General features: G+C 37.5%; 1 protein-coding gene across 1 annotated transcript; it reads left to right on the forward strand.

The window, feature by feature from the left end:
* The first annotated feature begins 1,310 nt into the window (after positions 1–1,310).
* LOC122008227 (serpin-ZXA) lies at positions 1,311–19,966 on the forward strand. The gene is made up of 3 exons (XM_042563876.1): positions 1,311–1,335; positions 1,435–1,517; positions 19,526–19,966. Exons 1-3 carry the CDS (start codon positions 1,311–1,313, stop codon positions 19,964–19,966), a joined length of 549 nt encoding a protein of 182 aa, XP_042419810.1.
* Positions 19,967–20,558: the final 592 nt, after the last annotated feature.

Genomic DNA, 20,558 nt, shown 5'->3' on the forward strand with positions numbered 1-20,558 from the left:
ATCAATTGGTTAACATCATCGATTACCAAAAGTACCAATCGATTGTTATTCTCTAGGTTGTCCATATAAGGTTTCCAAATCAATTGGTGGAATCGATTGGTATTCACCAATCAATTGGGGTAAATGAACTCGCGAACAAAAGCCTCCTGAGTTGGTCAGGGAACTCAAAGTTGTGTACCAATCGATTGCCATTGGTGGGCCATTGATTGAGTAGTGTGTCAATCGATTGATAACTGATTACTTGAATTTAACCATTTTTTTTTCTTGAATTCTTCTTCACACTTGATACTTAGTCGAGCTAATGTAAGTATCCTGTGGTAATTTTGATGTTATCAATCAAGTCAAGTTAGGTCATGTTGTGGTTTGATGTCTTGTGTCTAAGTGTGCAAAAACTTAAGAGCATATGAAGTTGAGCGAAAGACGCAGCTAGTGAGAAGGATGACATAGGAGAGAGTCGACGACCTCGGTGCATCCGAGGGACAAGCTGTTGCAGAAGAGTACGCTGATGGACGAGAAGGAGGCGCGCAACATTTCCGAGGGACTAGAAGCCGGAGCAGAAGGTTACTCGAGAAGGTCGGAAAATGGGTTCGAGTGAACCCTATTCTGGATGGTCGAAATCACCTAAACGAGCAAAGCCGAAGCGAAAGCCCCGGACTAAAAGTAAGCATTGAGTTGACTCTGGTCCGAGCGCTTGGACTCCAGGTGCCAAGACTTGGTCTAAGTGCCCGGAACCTCAGGGCAGGCAGGGCACCTTAGGCTTGCTCCCTGGTCGAGGGCTGGTTCAGCCCAGTCCGGGCACCCGTACTCGGTCCAGCACCCAGACCAAAAATCTTATCAAAGCGCCAGCTATTGAGATCTCTTGCGACGTGGATAAAGTTTTATCCACGCTCAGAGGCCCGGAACCCTTCTAGGAGCCCGAATCAGGGCGATAAATACAACTTTGATCTCAGTAGTTAAACACGACACTTGTAAACAATTTTCTTTCTGTTTAGCTTTGTAATCTAGTGCTTTAACTGTTGTAAGAGGCTTCTCCGCCAAAAGGAGATTTGATAGTGAGCTTTCAATGTCTTGGATTAGCAATCCCCTAATTACAAACCAAATAAATCCCTGTCTTTTTCTTTTTGTTAATATTGTTAATTTTTGTTATACAAGTGTTTATTTTAATCATGCTATAAGATCGAAAAAAAGTATTTCTTGTTTTTATCCTGCAGGGCAATTCACCCCCTCTTGCCTACTGCAAGGTACCAACATGTGATATCAGAGCCCAACCGTTTCAGAAGAACAAACCATCGGCTGAAGCACAAAAGACGATGGATAGACCGAGTATATACCAGCGTAAGTTGGAGGGGGTGTTTGTGATTTAGAAAATGAAGATGGAAATATTTTTCAAAACCGACTTTGAATTATTATTAATAATGAAATATGATTTTGTAGCATCGAAGTATCGGCAAGGGAAAGATAAAGAAAAATATCAATGGACGAAAAAGGAGCAAACCGACTTCGTAGCAAACAACAAGGTAGAATTCCATCCGCTGAGCGTTTTATTGCCACAAGAAGTCAACCGGATCGAAGCCTATGAGTCAACCGAGGAGCTCTGGGAGAAATTCCTGGAACTACATGAAGGAACCTCGGAGGTAAAACTCGCGAGACGGGATCTACTCCAGAACCAGATCAGCAACCTCCGATTAGAAGAAGGTGAAATCGTCACACACCTCCACTCAAGGATCAAAGAACTCATCATCGGACTCACGAATCTCGGAGAAAATATAACCAACCAAGATTCACTAAGGTACGTGCTTAACGCATTTCCTAGACCTTCTGAATGGTCAACCCTAGTAGATGCATATTTTATCTCTAAGGACTTAGAGGTAATAATTTAGAGGAATTGTTTTCGACATTTTAAATTCACGAATCTAGATATGCAGATCTAAAAACAAAGACGAAGCAGAACATTGCCCTAAAGGTAAAAATGGATGAACCAAAATCCGAAACTTCTCTCGATGATGGCAAAACGACATTCATGGTAAGGAAGTTCAAAAGTTTCTTTTAAAACTAATTAGTTTAATCAAGTGCAGGGTAAAGGAAGGAAAAGAAAGGAAAAGAAAGGTAAGATGCTCATGCTACCACTGCAATGAAGAAAGACACGTCCAAGACAACTGCCCAAAATTAAAGAACAATAAACCGATCCAGACAAAGCATAGAAACCTAAAGGCGACGTGGGATGAAACATCGTCAGAGTCGGAGATCGAAGCACACGCGGGACTTGCGCTGATGGCATGTCACTAAGAAGAAGAAGACGAAGCAAACTTATCTGTAATGAGCATCGAGAGCATCGATGAAGGGGGAGCAACGTCAGAATGAAGCAGGACTATAGGGGAGCATTAGATTAAGGGGTCAACGAGGTAAATCAGGTACGGTCTCTGCCTCTTAGACAAGTTGCACAAGTTTATAAAAATCATGTCCAAAACTTCCTGTCAATTAGAAAATGATAATAAAAAATTATTAAAATAAAATAATGAGTTAAAAGAAATCTTAGCAACATCTTGTCGATTGGAAGATTTCGACAAACTAAAAATAGAAAATAAAAATTTAAAAGAACATATATAAAATTTAAAAAATTTTGCATGTTCAAATGTTATTCTTTCAAATTTTAGAAATTTGCAATGACTCAATTGACATCTTAGATATCATAAGGGTCAAATCAAAAATTTATTATCAAAATATATTCTGAAAAATTTCTGATTAATCTAATAGATAGAAACCTATATTAGGTTCCAAAATTATGCTTAGATTAAATTTTTATGCATGCCTTATTTTTAAATTGAATTATAGTTTTTTTAAAATTGTCTATTGTTTTCAAATAAATTGCTTTGCATGATTTCTGTTAGAAATTAATTAGAATTATCTAAATAAATTGTTTTACATAATTTTTTTGTTAGAAATTAATTTCTTCTTTATTTTTTCTGAGAAAAAGAATTTCATCACTTATCTGTAGAAAAAATTTTAAAATTTTCTGTCTGTTAAATTATTTTTTATAAATTTTTTAATAAAAATTATATATTTTTTTAATTTAAAAATAATTTGTAGATTAATTTTTGTAAACTTTATTTTTCTATGAAAATTTATCATGTTCCCTATTCAAGAAAATATTTTCAAAATTTTTTTACCATTATTGAATTTTATATGAATTATTTATCCAAGTTCTACCTTTTAATATTAAAAAAAAATTTAAGTTATTTTTTGAAAATTTATTTATTTTTTTGCAAAATTACTTGCTATAATACATACTTAGAAAATTTTTCAGGTTTTTTCGAGCTTAAAAACAATTTTTAAGAAAAATTTTATGAAAAAATATCTTTTTGAAATAATTTATTACTGCTCAAATTATTTTCAGATTCTTTTCAAATTTTTATTACTGCTTTGGATATGTCTGATAAACTGTTATAAAAAAAAAATTCAATATTTTTTCTAATTAAAAATAATTTTAATAATTATTTCTCTAAAAATGCATTATTTGGTCAATTTTATTTAGCTATTCAATTTTGCCTTAGAGACCATTTTAGATTTATTTCTAAGTCATTTTAATATTATCCGTATTTTTAATGTGATCAAATGGGGAGAATAAGAGATTAAGTGTAGGGGGAGGGTACATTTTTTTTATCATATACTTATTATTTGTACTGTTATACTTGTTATTTTTACTATTATTTGTTTTTTGTTTATCCTAACTTGACTTGATTTACTCACATAAAAAATGAGAGATTGTACCCCCGTTATAGTTTTTGTTAAGATCGTTAGTGGCCGACTAGAAGAGGGGTTGAATAGCCCTGCAAAAATATAAAACAAAATACCCTTCTCGGCTTTAAAAGAACACTTGCATAAATAAAAGAAATAAACTGAAAGATAGAAGCACCGATGTTTTACTTGATTACAACCGAGAAGGTTGTTAATCCAAGGAAGTTGAAGCGCAATAAAGATCTCTTTCAGATGAAGAAGCCTCTTACAACATTCAAACATAGAAAATGAGAAACTAAACTAGAAAGGAAAGCACACAAGTGTTGTATATCAAAGTTGCTTGTTGTCATTGAGCTACTGGACCAAGGCTGTATTTATAGCCTTGGTCAGGGTGCCTGGAAGCATTCCAGGCGCCTAGAAGCATTCCAGTTGCCTAGAGTGGGATAGAAATCTATGCCCGACGTAACGGTCAACGTCCACATCGATGGCGATAAGGTTTGGGTTCCGAGCGCCTGGAAGGGTTCCGGGTGCCCGGACCCTCAAAGTCAACCCCGTTGACTTTTTTGGTCTGGGCCCTCTACGCCGGTGCTACTCACCTCGGTCCGAGTCTTTCGCTCTGGCCTCGCTTGCTTGGGTGATTTTGGCCAACCGAAATAAGGCTCACCCCGAACCCAATTTCGGTCTTCTCCTTGAGCAGGCTTCCGCTCTGGCTTCTCGTCCCTCGAATGTCGTGCATGTTCTTCTCATCCACCGATGTACTCTTCCACAGCCCTTCCGTCCCTCGGATGCACCGAGCCTGTCGGCTCCCTTCTTGTACCATCTTTCTCGCTAGTTGTGTCTTCCGTTCGACTTCCTGTGCTCCTAAGCTCCTGCACACTTAGACACAGGGATCAAAAACCAACAGAACCTAACTTAACTTGTTTGATCAGATCAAAACAACCTTGGGGTTCCAACAATTTTGATGTGATCAACCAAATCAAGTAAGGTCATGTTGTGGTTTGATGACTTGTGTTTATGTGTGTAGGAACTTAGGAGCATAGGAAGTCGAGCGATAGATGCAGTTAGCGAGAAGGATGGCACAAGAGAGAGTCGACGGACTTGGTGCGTCCAAGGGATGAGGCGCTGCGGAAGAGTACGCTGGCGGATGAGAAGGAGGCGCGAAGCGTTTCTGAGGGACGAAAAATCGGAGTGGAAGGTTGCTCGAGAATGCCGAAAAATGATTTGGGTGAGCCCTATTCTAGATGACCGAAATCATCCAAGTGAGAGGAGCCGAAGCAGAAGACCCAAACTAAAAGTCAACACGGAGTTGACTATGGTCCAAGCGCTCGGAAACCCGGGGCAGGTAGGGCACCCTAGGCTCGCGCTCTAGTCAAGGGCTGGTTCAGCCCGGTCCAAGCGCCCAAACCAGAAATCTTATCGAAATGCCAGCTGTTGCGATCCGTTGCGACGTGGATAAAGTTTTATACATGCCGAGGGGCCCAGGACCCTTCAAAGCTCTTAGATCAAGGCTATAAATACAGCCTTGATCTTAGTAGCTAAACACAACACTTGTAAACAATCTTCCTTTTGTTTAGCTTTGTAATCTAGTGTTTTAATTACCGTAAGAGGCTTCTCCGCCAGAAAGAGATTTGATAGTGAGGTTTCAACGTCTTGGATTAGTAATTCCCTGATTACAAACTAAGTAAACTTTGTATCTTTTTCTTTTTTGTTAATTAGCTTCTTAATTTTTTTATACAATTGTTTATTTTAATCAAGCTACAAGATTGAGAAAGGCATTTCTTGTTTTTATTATGCAAGGCAATTCACCCCCTCTTGTTGGCCGCAAGGGACTAACAGCTAATAATATCGCTGAGAACTATTAGGGATACTAGGGGTATTTGTGTAGATAATATATATCTATGCTAAAGATGGTTGACCCAAAGGAAAGTCATTTTTTATGCCAGATTTATATTTAAGGAAGCTCACAAGTCTAGTTTTGCTTCTAAGTCATGCGCATAGTGTGTTGGCCCAAGAGAAGATGCACCGTGTAACCGATTATAAGTGTTGTGAGTGATACTCGAAAACATAAATTAACTAAGTTAATACATAATGTTAATCATGCGCATGGTGTGTCAGACCCAAAGGAAGATGCGTTGTGTGGCAGATGAAAAAAGTTATGAGTTGTTTGGAGAGTACTGCTAGCAAATTATAATTTAGTCTAAAGACTTAATGTAATTTTGCACTAGGTATCCCAATTAATGCCCATAAAATTGCATTCATGTTTGTTGCATTTTGTTACTACACAACTATAACGGTACATACTTTGTTTAGAAAATTTAACTTAGGCTCTTTGCTTTTGTTTATATAGTGTTCTCAAAGTCTGCTAATCTAAACAATGTTCTTGTGGTATACACTTTAGACAATGGAAACAATATATAACAGTATTATTAAGCTGTATTGATTTAGACTTTACATTTAAGCATGATCGTCCTGCACCTTTATTTAGTGATTCCACTATAGATCAAAAGGTGATTTATGATAAGTGGAAGCGATCGAATCATATGAGTCTTCTGATCATGAAGATGTACATTCCAAAATTAGTTAGTGATTCAATAACTAAGAATGAAGATGCCAAAACCTTAATTAAGGAAAGCAGACCGATTCTCTTCAAATGAAAAGATCGAGACTACTACATTCTTACAAAATTAGTGTTCCTATGATACAATGGGAAAGGTAACATGAGGAAGTATATCATAAAGATGTCAAACTTAGTTACAAGACTTAAGACACTAAAGTTAGAAATGTCTAAAAGTATTCTTATGAATCTCATCATAATCTCTCTGCCTACATAGTTCATTGTCTTTAAGATAAGTCACAACATTCAAAAGGAGAAGTGAACATTGAATGCATTCATAGTTCAGTGTGTATAGGAAGAAGAGAGATTGAGGTATGACACATCTCATAGTACTAGCTCACTTTGTATTCTCATCTTAAGAAAAAAAATTGGAAATGATAATAGTAAGGGTAAACAACTTACGGTGACTAGTGCAGTGTTAGGACCTTCGGACGCGGCTAGAAAGGGGGGGTGTGAATAGTCGACCCTAAATTCACGTTTATTCCTACAATTTTAGTTAGTGCAGCGGAAATAAAAGATAGAAACGAAACGAGAGAATATCAAACCTCAAACGCGACGATATAACGAGGTTCAGAGATGATACTCCTACTCCTCGGCGTGTCCGTAAGGTGGACGAATCCTATCAATCCATCGGTGGATGAGACCCCAGAAAATCGGCTAATGAAAACTCCTTCTGGGTGGAGAAACCTCGCCATAATTTCTCTTGCAACAGCAAGATCAGAGTACAAGAAATACAGCAAGAAGCCAAGAACAATATGAATGTAAAAACACTAGTTTGCTTGTCTTCTCGTCGACTGTTGATGAAGCAGCAACTTAACGGATGCCAACCACAGCAGCAACTGTTCAGTTGGAGACCCAGCCGAGGGAAGCTCACACGAAGCTTCAGCAGTGGAGAGCTCAACAAAGCTCAGATCGTAGAAGCAAGAACAAGTCCAAAGAATAATCTACTGTAGAGGCCTTCAACCTCGATTTATAACCTGAACCTGCAAAGAAACCTGAACCTGCGAAGAAAGAAGACACAGAAATCTAGCCGTTGTGACTCAACGGCTAGGCCTGGACCGATCAGGCTCCACCCTGATCGGTCCAGGGCGGATCTGATCGATCAGGGGACCGATCAGGCCCTAGGCTGATCGGTCCCCAGACCGATCCCAATCTCTGTGCAACTCTCACAGCGATGTGGTTGCCGAGCCCTGATCGGTCTGTGGACCGATCAGGCCATAGGTGGATCGGTCCACAGACCGAAGCCCCAATTGATCCCCCTATTGTTCTCTTCTTACTGATCGGTCACCAGACCGATCAGATAACCCACAAAGAGCTACTGTGTGGTTACTGATCGGTCACGAGACCGATCAGATAACTAAGGTATCACTGGATCGGTCGACAGACCGATCCAGACAGCCAAAGTATCACTGGATCGGTCAACAGACCGATCCAATGCCTCTGTTGGTTTTAGAGCTTCCCAGCCCTAAACCCTAACATCTTCCTGGTCCAGAGAACGAGCTACCGAGCCCTCTCTGACCTAGTCCGGAGAACGAGCTACCGAGCCCTCTCCGACTTCCACGTCCGGTCCAGAGAACGAGCTACCGAGCCCTCTCTGACCTAGTCCAGAGAACGAGCTACCGAGCCCTCTCCAACTTCGTCCAGTCCAGAGACCGAGCTACCGAGCCCTCTCTGACCTAGTCCGGAGAACGAGCTACCGAGCCCTCTCCGACTCCATCCAGTCCAGAGAACGAGCTACCGAGCCCTCTCTGACCTAGTCCGGAGAACGAGCTACCGAGCCCTCTCCGACTTTATCCAGTCCAGAGAACGAGCTATCGAGCCCTCTCTGACCTAGTCCGGAGAACGAGCTACCGAGCCCTTTCCGACTCTATCCAGTCCAGAAAACGAGCTACCGAGCCCTCTCCGACCTCCCATGCCAAGCCTCCATACTTGGACTTTTCCCCGTGCCCAGCTCCCTGCTTGGACTTTTCCGTGCCAAGTCTCCATACTTGGACTTTTCCCGTGCCAAGCTCCCTGCTTGGACTTTTCCGTGCCAAGTCTCCATACTTGGACTTTTCCCGAATCAGGTCAACTCAAGTCGGGTCAACCAGGTCAACCTTGACCTAAGGTTGCACCCACAATCCCCCAAGTTCCTATTCTTGTCAAACATCAAAATATAACTTCTCTATTCTTGTCAAACATCAAAATATACCTCGAGTCGGGTCACCCAGGTCAACCTTGACCTAAGGTTGCACCAACAATCTCCCCCTTTTTGATGTTTGACAAAAACCATAATCAAGTTAGGTTAACCCGATAACCTAACTTAGGTTTTCCAATAGTTCTCCAATGTTCTTCCTTGAACATTCTATGAACATTCTCCCCAAACTCCAATGTTCTTCCTTGAACATTCTCTGGACATTCTCCTCCTTTTGGACACACATCAAAAAGGAGTGAATCAAGGTCAAGAGTTTCTTCCTAATGAAAGTCTCATACCTTTCATTGAAACCCTTAATTTCCCCCTTGATACTAAAGTCAACAATCAACTTAGTGATAATCCCATATCACTCATCCTCAGAAATCTTGACGAGTAAAAACTCCCCCTTGACCAATAGGTAAAACTCCCCCTAAAGGTCAACTCCTCCTTGACCATTGCACCAACAATGTCTTGGAGAGTTTCAACCCTTTAGAAATCTAAAACACCAACTTCCACAGCTGAAATTTCAGACAACAGTCGAAAATCAGCATTTTGGCACGCTCTGATCGGTCACCAGACCGATCAGGACTTCACTGGATCGGTCACCAGACCGATCCACACTGCCCTGGATCGGTCCAGTGACCGATCCAGACTTCCCTGGACCGATCAGGATCTTCTCCGATCGGTCCACAACTCTCTGATAAGGATTTCTGATTTTTCTCCCGAAATTCAGAAACCCCTAAAAAATTACAGAAAATTCCAAAAATTGTAAAATTTTGAGGATACATTCCTCATAACATATATTATCATGGAAAAATAGTTTTCTATGAAAATAACTCCCATTTTTTAATCTTGATATAAAGTTTGAAATACTTTGAAATAGCTCAAGGTTAATCCATCTTTGTATCAACTTGCTCAATGATGAATGCTATCACTAGAAAAGCTTCATCAAGGTTTTTCAAATCAATTTTGAAATGATCTTAAACCATTCAACTTAGGATCACAATCTTAGGACTAAATGTACATGCCTTGTACACAAGTTTTCCCTATGATCCTCAAATTCGAATTAGGCTCATCTAGGTACAAGAACTATGCACCTTGATCCTAACTCATAATCCTAATATCTCACACACATCTAAGGTGTATCAAACACATCCAAGTCAATTTTGATGTGAGATATGAGTTTAGGTCATCTTAAGCTAAGTTCTCATGCATTTTCTAAACAACAATTTGATCTCCATATCAAATTGTGTTTCTATCCTTAAATCACATTAATTGATCATAAATGCAAGAGATGATGACATGACATAAAATAATATCATAAGTGGAAGCATGTGCCAATGTCATGATGTCATGGCATAAAGTATGAAACTTAAATAAGGCATGACATATAACTAACCTAAGCATTATCATGACATTTCAAATGATAATAAATATGATGTTATGACATGGCATATGACAAACAATGTATGGCAAATAACATATAAAGGTATAGAAAATACCTAATTCTAGCCTTAGTTGCCATTTTTGATAATTTTGATCATTTTACCATAAATTCTATATTCCTAAGTGTAATAGACCTAAAATCATATACTAAAGATTTTTAGATCACTATGTGCCAATTAGATTGACCTTAAAAAACTCCTCAAATGTGGTTTGCACATCCTAATCACCTTAGGAATAATTTTTAATTTCATTTTCAAGGCTTGATTACACCTTGAAAATTCCTAAAATGTCACCTTTTGCCATGAGTAGGTTAAATACCTATCCAATTAAGGTTGGCACACTCTAAACCATCTAGCGTGAAGGAATCACACTCCTAGGAACCCAATACCTATTTGAGCTCATTGGGTTCACTAAATATTCACTAGGGATGACTTCCCTAGCAACCCTCCTAATGACCCTCCTAGGCTTTAAAGCCTTGGTCATTTGGGACTCATCAAGATCAACTCTAGGGGTGACTCCCCTTGTGACCTTGGTGATGGTCTTCTTAGCCCTAGGTCTTGTTCCATAATCGAATGGAACATTATGATAAGCGGGCTTGACCACTTGAGACTTAGGTTTGTGACCCAAACCTCTCATGTCCTTGGGCTTTGATTTTTGACCCTTAGACCCTAGAGTTGACTTCTCCAAATTCTTAAGAGCCTTTCTAAAGTGTCAAGGCTTGACCTCAAGACTTGATTTTCCTTCTTTAATACCTCAAGATTTAATTTTCCATTTTTCTTTGAGGTATTCCTAGGCATATGTCTAGTTGTTTTGGGATTCCTATCTAGGTTTTCCTTAACCTTAGATGAGTTAACTCTAGGGTTGGCATTTCTAGCATTGTCCTTATCTAGGCTAACATGTTTGGCACCTAAGCACATGTATCGGTTTCTATGGTTATCATGCTTATCATTATTGACAATTGCAATAAAACTACTAGCATGTGTCTTATTAGAATTGCAAGAATGTGCCTTAAAGGATACCTTAGGGTTTGCCTTAGCTCCCCCTATAGATGTGCTTGGTCTCTTGTCCTTGTGAGGTTGCCTCCCCCTTGGACATTGACTCCTATAATGTCCCCTTTGCTTGCATTGGAAGCACACCACGTGCTCCTTGCCCTTGCGTATCGGGACTCCGGCTTCCTTGACTTTTGGTGCCGGTGGAGTCTTCCTAATCCTCTTTGGACATTTACTTTTGTAATGCCCATATTCCCTACACTCAAAGCACATTATATGTAATTTACTTGAAATTAAGTTGCTTGAGTTACCTAGGGTTGAGGATGGATATAAGCTCTCTCCTTCATCCCTTCCGGAGGTAGAGGCTTCTTCTTCTTGCTCCAGTCTTGAAGAAGAACTCTCCTCCTCTTCTTCCTTAGATGTTGAGTAGCCCTCAACTTCTAATTCCATACCTCCATGATGTGAGCTACTTGGCTCACTTGACTTCTCTTCATGACTTGAATTGGAGCTTTCCTCATGGAACTTAGCCAAGTTGTTCCACAACTCCTTGGCATTGTTGTATCTACCTATCTTACACAAGATATCATTAGGTAATGAAAATTCAAAGATTTTCGTTACCTCGTCGTTGATTATGGATTGGTGGATTTGTTCCTTCGTCCACTTCTTCTTCTCGAGAGGTTCTCCTTCTTTATCCACCGGAGGAATAAAACCTACTTGTACACAATTCCAATTTACTAGGTTAGTCATAAGAAAATACTTCATTCTTACCTTCCAATACGCGAAGTCGCCGCGATCGTAGAAGGGTGGAATCATGACGTCTTCTCCAAGTTGATCCATTCTCTAGCTCGTGCTCCCCCGGGTGTTAATCCGACGAAGAGCGACCTCGCTCTGATACCACTTGTTAGGACCTTCGGACGCGGCTAGAGAGGGGGGGTGTGAATAGCCGACCCCAAATTCACGCTTCTTCCTACAATTTTAGTTAGCGCAGCGGAAATAAAAGATAGAAACGAAACGGGAAAATATCAAACATCAAACGCGACGATATAACGAGGTTCGGAGATGATACTCCTACTCCTCGGTGTGTCCGTAAGGTGGACGAATCATATCAATCCGTCGGTGGATGAGACCCCGGAAAATCGGCTAATGAAAACTCCTTCTGGGGTGGAGAAACCTCGCCACAATTTCTCTTGCAACAGCAAGATCAGAGTACAAGAAATACAGCAAGAAACCAAGAACAATATGAATGTAAAAACACTAGTTTGCTTGCCTTCTCGTCGACTGTTGATGAAGCAGCAACTTCACGGATGCCAACCACAGCAGCAACTGTTCAGTTGGAGACCCAGCCGAGGGAAGCTCACACGAAACTTCAGCAGTGGAGAGCTCAACAAAGCTCAGATCGCAGAAGCAAGAACAAGTCCAAAGAATAATCTACTGTAGAGGCCTTCAACCTCGATTTATAACCTGAACCTGCGAAGAAACCTGAACCTGCGAAGAAAGAAGACACAGAAATCTAGCCGTTGTGACTCAACGGCTAGGCCTGGACCGATCAGGCTCCACCTTGATCGGTCCAGGGCGGATCTGATCGGTCAGGGGACCGATCAGGCCCTAGGCTGATCGGTCCCCAGACCGATCCCAATCTCTGTGCAACTCTCACAGCGATGTGGTTGCCGAGCCCTGATCGGTCTGTGGACCGATCAGCCTATAGGTGGATCAGTCCACAGACCGATCCCCCTATTGATCCTCCTATTGTTCGGTGATTACTGATCGGTCACCAGACCGATCAGATAACCCACAGAGAGCTACCACATGACCGATCAGATAACTAAGGTATCACTGGATCGGTCGATAGACCGATCCAGACAGCCAAAGTATCACTGGATCGGTCAACAGACCGATCCAATGCCTCTGTTGGTTTTAGAGCTTCCCAGCCCTAAACCCTAACATCTTCCTGGTCCAGAGAACGAGCTACCGAGCCCTCTCTGACCTAGTCCGGAGAACGAGCTACCGAGCCCTCTCCGACTTCCACGTCCGGTCCAGAGAACGAGCTACCGAGCCCTCTCTGACCTAGTCCAGAGAACGAGCTACTGAGCCCTCTCCAACTTCGTCCGGTCCAGAGACCGAGTTACCGAGCCCTCTCTGACGTAGTCCGGAGAACGAGCTACCGAGCCCTCTATGACCTAGTCCGGAGAACGAGCTACCGAGCCCTCTCCGACTCTATGCAGTCCAGAGAACGAGCTATCGAGCCCTCTCTGACCTAGTCCGGAGAACGAGCTACCGAGCCCTTTCCGACTCTATCCAGTCCAGAGAACGAGCTACCGAGCCCTCTCCGACCTCCCATGCCAAGCCTCCATACTTGGACTTTTCCCCGTGCCAAGCTCCCTGCTTGGACTTTTCCGTGCCAAGTCTCCATACTTGGACTTTTCCCGAATCAGGTCAACTCAAGTCGGGTCAACCAGGTCAACCTTGACCTAAGGTTGCACCCACAATCCCCCAAGTTCCTATTCTTGTCAAACATCAAAATATAACTTCTCTATTCTTGTCAAACATCAAAATATACCTCGAGTCAGGTCAACTCGAGTCGGGTCACCCAGGTCAACCTTGACCTAAGGTTGCACCAACATGCAGGACATAAGGTGCAAAAGCAATAAAATTCAAACTCAATTTGTTTATTTTATAAAATGAAAGGTTATCTAAAGAAGGATTGCCCCAGATACCTTAATTGACGTGTTAAAAAAGGTATACTTCTCAACTTTGTTAGTTCAGAAGTCAACTTAACTATTGTATCTAATAACACTTGATGGATAGATGCTGGTACAACTATTCACATAAGTATAACTATACAAGTTATCTCAGAAGGCAAATGCTAATTGATGCTAATGATTCATCTACACGGGAACTGACAAGAAGGCGAACGTAAAGACGATAGGAGCTTTTAGAGTTTGTTTAAAAATTAATGTATTTTTAAATTTAAAAAATATATTGATAGTGCCATTATTTAAATGAAATTTAATTTCTATTTCATATTGGGATAAATTGAATATACTATTCATTTGGAAAGGAAAAATTTAGTATTTTTTTTAATTCTATTTTATATGATGCTAGTTCCTTGATCAATAAATTATACAGATTAGTCACTGGAACTCATACGAATGATTTGATCGTGAAATTTCATCCATAAATATTTACGATATGTTTTTGGGATTTCCCAATTCTCTTGCTATTCTATATTTTGAAATATACATTTATCCTCGCCCTCGTTGCAGCCGGCTCCAAGGGTCGAACACTCGATGAAATCCTTTCCTTATTCGGCCTCAGCTCTGGAAAACTAGCCGATCTCAACTCCCTCTCCTCGCAGATCGTCTCCCTTGTCCTTGCTGACGGGTCGCCGAGCGCTGGGCCGAGGATTTCGTTCGCCAATGGACAGTGTCAGCTTAAGTCATAGGCCTTTAAGGTCTATGCCTGGGACCCCAATAAAATTGGGGGCGCCCATTAGTATTAAATTTTCTTAAATATATTTAATAATTAAAATTTAATTTTGTCAAATGATAAAACCGTTACTTTTGAAATGTAACCCTTTGATTTCCACAAGTCAAAGTCAGTTATCAATTCCAATGGAAACTTTAATTAATGATATCTTAATTATAATTATTATATTCATATACAATTCTATTAAAGCTATCAACCTTCCACATCCGAATTTCATTTTCTTTTCTTCACATAATCACATTCTTCTCATATTCTCACTACCGATTCTCTCAAATTTCATTCTTTGAATTTTTTCTCCCTCGTCGCCGCATCAGTGATTCTCTCAACTCTCAATCTCAGAAGACGTCCTTCGTCTTCCTCGATCATCTGGTAATAATTTTTTCGATTTTTTCTTCTTTATCGAAATATTCTTTATTGTTTTGTATAAATAATAAATTATAGATAGAATGAATCCAAATATCGTTAGAAAAATAGATCATTAGCAATTGACCAATTGTATGAAATTTTTTTCTCCATATTTTATTTTTCGATGCAAGCAAATTACTAGCATTACTATTTACTAACCTGATTTATGCAATTAAAAAATAATAAAATATGATTCATAAATTTTTAATATTTTTTAACTGCAATAATTGATTTATTATATACTTGTTAGACTGTTAGTTGTTAAGTACAGTTTATTATATACTATTTAAATTGATTAATGCAAATTAAATTTAATATTTTTATTTTCTTATTATATTTGTGCAGGAAATAGTCGAAGTTTGAAATATCATTAAATTAAAACTACACTGCGGAAATCAGGTTTTATTGTTAATTTAATTTTATGTAATTTTATTTTGATAAAATAGTAGAGACTTATATTTTCTTTGTTATTATTATTTTAATATAAATATGTCTATAAAAAAATATGATTCTGGATATATGAAATGTATGAAAAAAAGAAAAATAAAAGAATTTATCCAATCTCAAAAAGGTGCACTTGATAGATTTATTATTAATAATCAAAATCAAAATTCAGAAAATAATACAATTGAAAATTTAAATGAAAAATTAATTGAATTTTCACCGGAGGATAATACTTTAGGACAAACAGAAATCTATCAATAACTTTCTAATGATCATAAATCGAATTCATCAAATATTAATATTAATGAAGAAAATAATTATAATTCAGGAGAAGAAAAAGATGACTTAATAGACCATGAAGATAATTTTTTAAATAATATTGATGAAACTATTATTCAAAATATATATGATCTAACACAATGGAAAAATATAAATACCAATTTAATAGATTTATTAGTTGAAAAAGGTCGAATTAGAGAAATCAATATTTCTTTTCCAAATGATGAAAATTCTAGACATTTTTCTATAATTCATTATATTCGAAAATTGCCAAATGGAGAAAAATATGATAGAAAATGGTTAATATATTCAAAAGAATTAGATAAAGTATTTTGTTTTTGTTGTAAATTATTTAGTCAAAATTCAATTACAATTCAATTAGCAAATGAAGGATGTCGAGATTGGAAAAATCTTAGTGTCAAACTTAAAAGTCATGAAACAAGCAGTGAACATATTATAAATATGAATATTTGGTTTGATATTGAAATGAGATTGGTTAAAAATAAAACAATTGATCAAAATTTAAAAGAAAAAATAAATAAGGAAAAAGAACATTGGAATAATGTATTTATAAGAATTATTGCTATAGTTAAAAATCTTGCAAAAAATAATTTGGCATTTCGTGGTACAAATGAGAAAATTTATCAAGATAACAAAGGAAATTTTTTAGGTTTAATTGAAATGATTGCAGAATTTGATCCTATAATGCAAGAACACCTTAAACGTATTCAAAATGGTAAAATTCATAATCATTATCTGGGGCATAATATACAAAATGAGTTAATAAATATATTAGGAAAAGAAGTAAACAATATTATAATTAAAAAAATAAAAGAAGTAAAATATTTTTCAGTTATACTTGATTGTACTCTCGATGTAAGTCATCAAGAACAAATGTCTCTTATATTAAGATGTGTAGATATTTCAACAAGTTCAATCAAAATAGAAGAATATTTTATAGAATTTTTAAAAGTAGATGATACATTAGGAAAAGGTCTTTTTGATACTCTTATTAATATAATAAAGAAAATTGAACTAGATGTAAATGACATAAGAGGACAAGGATATGATAATGGAGCTAATATGAAAGGTAAACAACAAGGCGTACAAAAGAGATTGTTAGATATAAATTCTAGAGCTTTTTATACACCATGTGGTTGTCATAGTCTTAATTTAGTACTATGTGATATGACTAATTCTTGTCCTAGTGCTATAACATTTTTTGGTGTGATACAACGTATTTACTCATTATTTTCTTCTTCTACAAAAAGATTGAAAATTTTACAAGACCATGTTTCTAATTTAACTCTTAAACCATTATCACAAACACGTTGGGAAAGTCATCTTGAAAGTGTTAAAGCAATAAAATATCAAGCTCCACAGATAAGAGAAGCTTTATATAAACTTGCAGAAACTAGTGATGATCCTAAAACAAAAAGTGAAGCAAATTCTTTAGCAACATATGAGTTTGAAAATTTTGAATTTTTATTAGGTATGGTTATTTGGTATGATATATTATTTGCAGTTAATACTGTCAGTAAATCTTTACAGTATAAAGATATAAATATTGCTATTGCATTAGATCAGTTAAAAGGTCTTTTTCTTTTTTTAATGATTATAGAAAAAATGGATTCATATCTACTGTGATTTCTGCAAAAGAGATTGCAAATGAAATGAATATAGAACTAAAATTTCGTGAAAAATGTGTAATTAGAAGAAATAAACGATTTGATGAGAATAAAATTAATGAGGTGAAACTTTCACAAATCTTTTAAAATTAATTATTTTAATTATATTATTGACCATGCTATTTCTTCACTTGAAAGTATATTTGAATAATTTAAAATATATGAAGATAATTTTAATTTTTTATATGACATAGAAAATTTAAAATTGCTTGATGATAATTTTTTAAAAATAAAATGTTTAAATATTGAAATTTTTTAACACATGACATGTTATCTGATATTGATGGTTTAGATTTATTTTTAGAATTAAAAGTTTTAAAAAAAAATAATAAATCGAGAATTAAAAACCGCACTTGAGGTATTGAACCTTATAAAAAAATTAAATTCTTTTCCTAAGGCATGGATAGCTTATAGAATATTATTAACTATACCGATTAGTGTAGCTTCGGCAGAAAGAAGTTTTTCAAAATTAAAATTAATAAAATCTTATTTACGTTCAACAATGTCTCAAGAAAGATTAAATAATCTAGCAATTTTATCAATTGAAAAAAATTTATTATCAAAATTTGAATATAAAATTTTAATTAATAATTTTGCATCTTAAAAAGCTAGAAAACTAAATTTTATATAAAAAATTACTTTTAAATTAATACTTATTTTTTAAAAAAAAAATTAAATCCGCCAGTCCCAAGTCCGAATGAAAAAGAGTGAGGGGAAAATTTTTTTTCAAAAAAAAAATTATTAAAGACCTAATTTTTTTGGCCTAGGGCCTCATGAAACCTTAAGACGGCCCTGCCAATGGAGTTTTCGTTGATTCCTCGGTGACGCTGAAGCCATCCTTTAACGATATCGTCACCAATATGTTTAAGGAGGAGGTCAAAGCCGTAGATTTTCGAACAAAGGTGACGTTTTCTATTCCTATTTACATCGTTTTATCACAGGAAAGTTTTTTGAGAAGGGCATATATCATCAGTTCATAATATGTATTTCTTTTCCAAAATATCGATCATTAGGTGGTTCTTAGAAATGGAATAGTGCTATTTATCATTTATTATTCACCCAACTCAATTCGGTACGGTTTGGTTGCGCTAGATTCATAACTTGCAGATTCATGAGTCCCACTTTCATTCTCTTCTTTTTATAGTGGATCTTATCATTCTGATACTTGTGCCAATGAGTTGAGGCTGGTCCCAGTCCCATATATTTGTCATATTTCAAGACCTAACTTGTACTATGTTGAATTCTGAAAAAAATGGTGATAGCTTTATGTATTTCAATATTTGCATATATTGTCCTCTAAAGAGAATTGTTAATTTGTTTATGAATAAAATTTGATGTTTCTGATGCAGAAGCATAAAATTTGATGTTAATAGTATAACACTGTGAATGGTCTTTTATGATCTTATTAGCTTCCTATGTGTCATAGCAAGTTAACTCAAAATATTAAAAGAATAAGGTGTTTGATCTTGTTCTATTCTCATGTTTCACTGTTTTTCTTTTTCGAAAGGTTTAAATCCTTATTCAGAGAAAAATTATATAAAATAGTATTGGTGAAGAATAAAGATTTGGTTCGGCTGCCTTGATTAACCTTCTTTCAACATGGATGCTCATGCTTATGAGCTTACCCCCCACAAAACATTATTCATCTTCTTTTGTTTAGAACTTAGCACAATGTACTTCTCTGCAGTCTTACCTAGGTAGCTGTCATTGTAGCCTTATTCAAGATCAAGGCACCTCTCCACTTCACAGGTTTGGGAGCCTGATGTGTTAGGGATCACATATTTAGATCTGGTAGCATTTAAGACATTCTACAAAAGATACAAATGAAATGCTTCTAACTTAGTTTTGTGACCTTTTATTTTTTTGGTAGGTGTCACTATAACTTATTTTACAAAAAAAAAATCTTTATTAATCATTTTTTTATGCACAAAAAGTTATTATGATGAATTTCGAGATCATCAATTGCTAAGAGTTAAAGAAGTCATTATTCTGAGCCACCAACGACAATTTTCCAGAATGAGCAGTGGCTAATGGCGCTGTCAATGTCTTGGAACAGTTGAATGGGACCGTAGAAAAGAAATGATCTCAATGTATTGGTTTTAGAAAACATTATGGTTTTACATATGGGAAGTGTTATATAGTATAATGTCCAATTACCACGGATTTAGATTTGTTTTGGAAGGCTATCATGATATTCAATACTTATCGTTGTCTTTTTTTGAACATTTTGCCAATATACTAACATTCTTGACCTTTAATTATAAAGGCTGATGTGGTAGCAGATGAAATTAATGCCTGGGTTGAAAATGTTACTTCAAACTTGATCAAAGAGCTCCTTCCTCCCGGATCTGTCGACAGTGACACTAGATTGGTCCTGGGGAATGCACTCTACTTCAAAGGATCCTGGACTGAAAAGTTTGATGCATCTAAGACATTAAACTCTGAATTTTACCTGCTGAATGGAACATCTGTCGAAGTGGCTTTCATGACTAGTAGGAAAAAACAGTTTCTGGCCTCATACGATGGATTCAAGGTTCTTAGGCTTCCCTATAAGCAAGGTGAAGATAAAAGGTCATTCTCTATGTATATCTTTTTGCCAGACGCCAAAGATGGTCTATGGAGTTTGGAGGAGAAGTTAAACAGCGAATCTGAGCTCTTAACACGTTTTCTTCCTATGCAAAAGGTTGAAGTGAACTCTAATACTTAAGCCTGGAGGTTTAGAGTTCGAATCCTGGGGGAGGTAAAAATCCACTGCCAGAGGTAGAAAGTCCTAGTGAGTAACGGCACGGCCAAAGGGTCGTCGGTCGATGACATGAGAGGTCGCCAAATGGGCCGACGACATAAGGGCCGCCAGTTGGGCCGCCACAAGGGCCGCCCAAGAGGCCAAAGGGCTAGGTCGTTACAATAAAAAGGCGCCTTTTATTGTAATGACCCGACCCATTTGGCGGCCCATTTGGCGACCCTCGGGTCGTCGACCGTCGATCGTCGGCCGTGTCGTTACTCACTAGGACTTTCCACCCCTGGCCAGTGGATTTTTTACCTCCCACAGGATTCGAACTCTAGACCTCCAGGCTTAAGTACTAGAGTTTATGAATCCTGGTAACCAAGTGAGATGATCTCACTTGGTTACCAGGATTTATAAACTCTAATACTTAAGCCTGGAGGTTTAGAGTTCGAATCCAGGCGGAGGCAAAAAATCCACTGGCCAGGGGTGGAAAGTCCTAGTGAGTAATGACATGGCCAAAGGTCGTCGGTCGACGACATGAGAGGTCGCCAAATGGGCCGACGACATAAGGGCC

Source organism: Zingiber officinale, chromosome 1A (assembly GCF_018446385.1).
Source record: "Zingiber officinale cultivar Zhangliang chromosome 1A, Zo_v1.1, whole genome shotgun sequence".
Lineage (NCBI taxonomy): Eukaryota > Viridiplantae > Streptophyta > Magnoliopsida > Zingiberales > Zingiberaceae > Zingiber > Zingiber officinale.

Bases quoted from the DNA above. Each gene is read 5' to 3' on its own strand.
- LOC122008227 (XM_042563876.1), top strand. From the start codon at position 1,311: ATGGATAGACCGAGTATATACCAGC. The intron at 1,336-1,434 runs GTAAGTTGGAGG...ATGATTTTGTAG, and splicing joins TAGACCGAGTATATACCAGC to CATCGAAGTATCGGCAAGGG. The intron at 1,518-19,525 runs GTAGAATTCCAT...TTAATTATAAAG, and splicing joins ACTTCGTAGCAAACAACAAG to GCTGATGTGGTAGCAGATGA.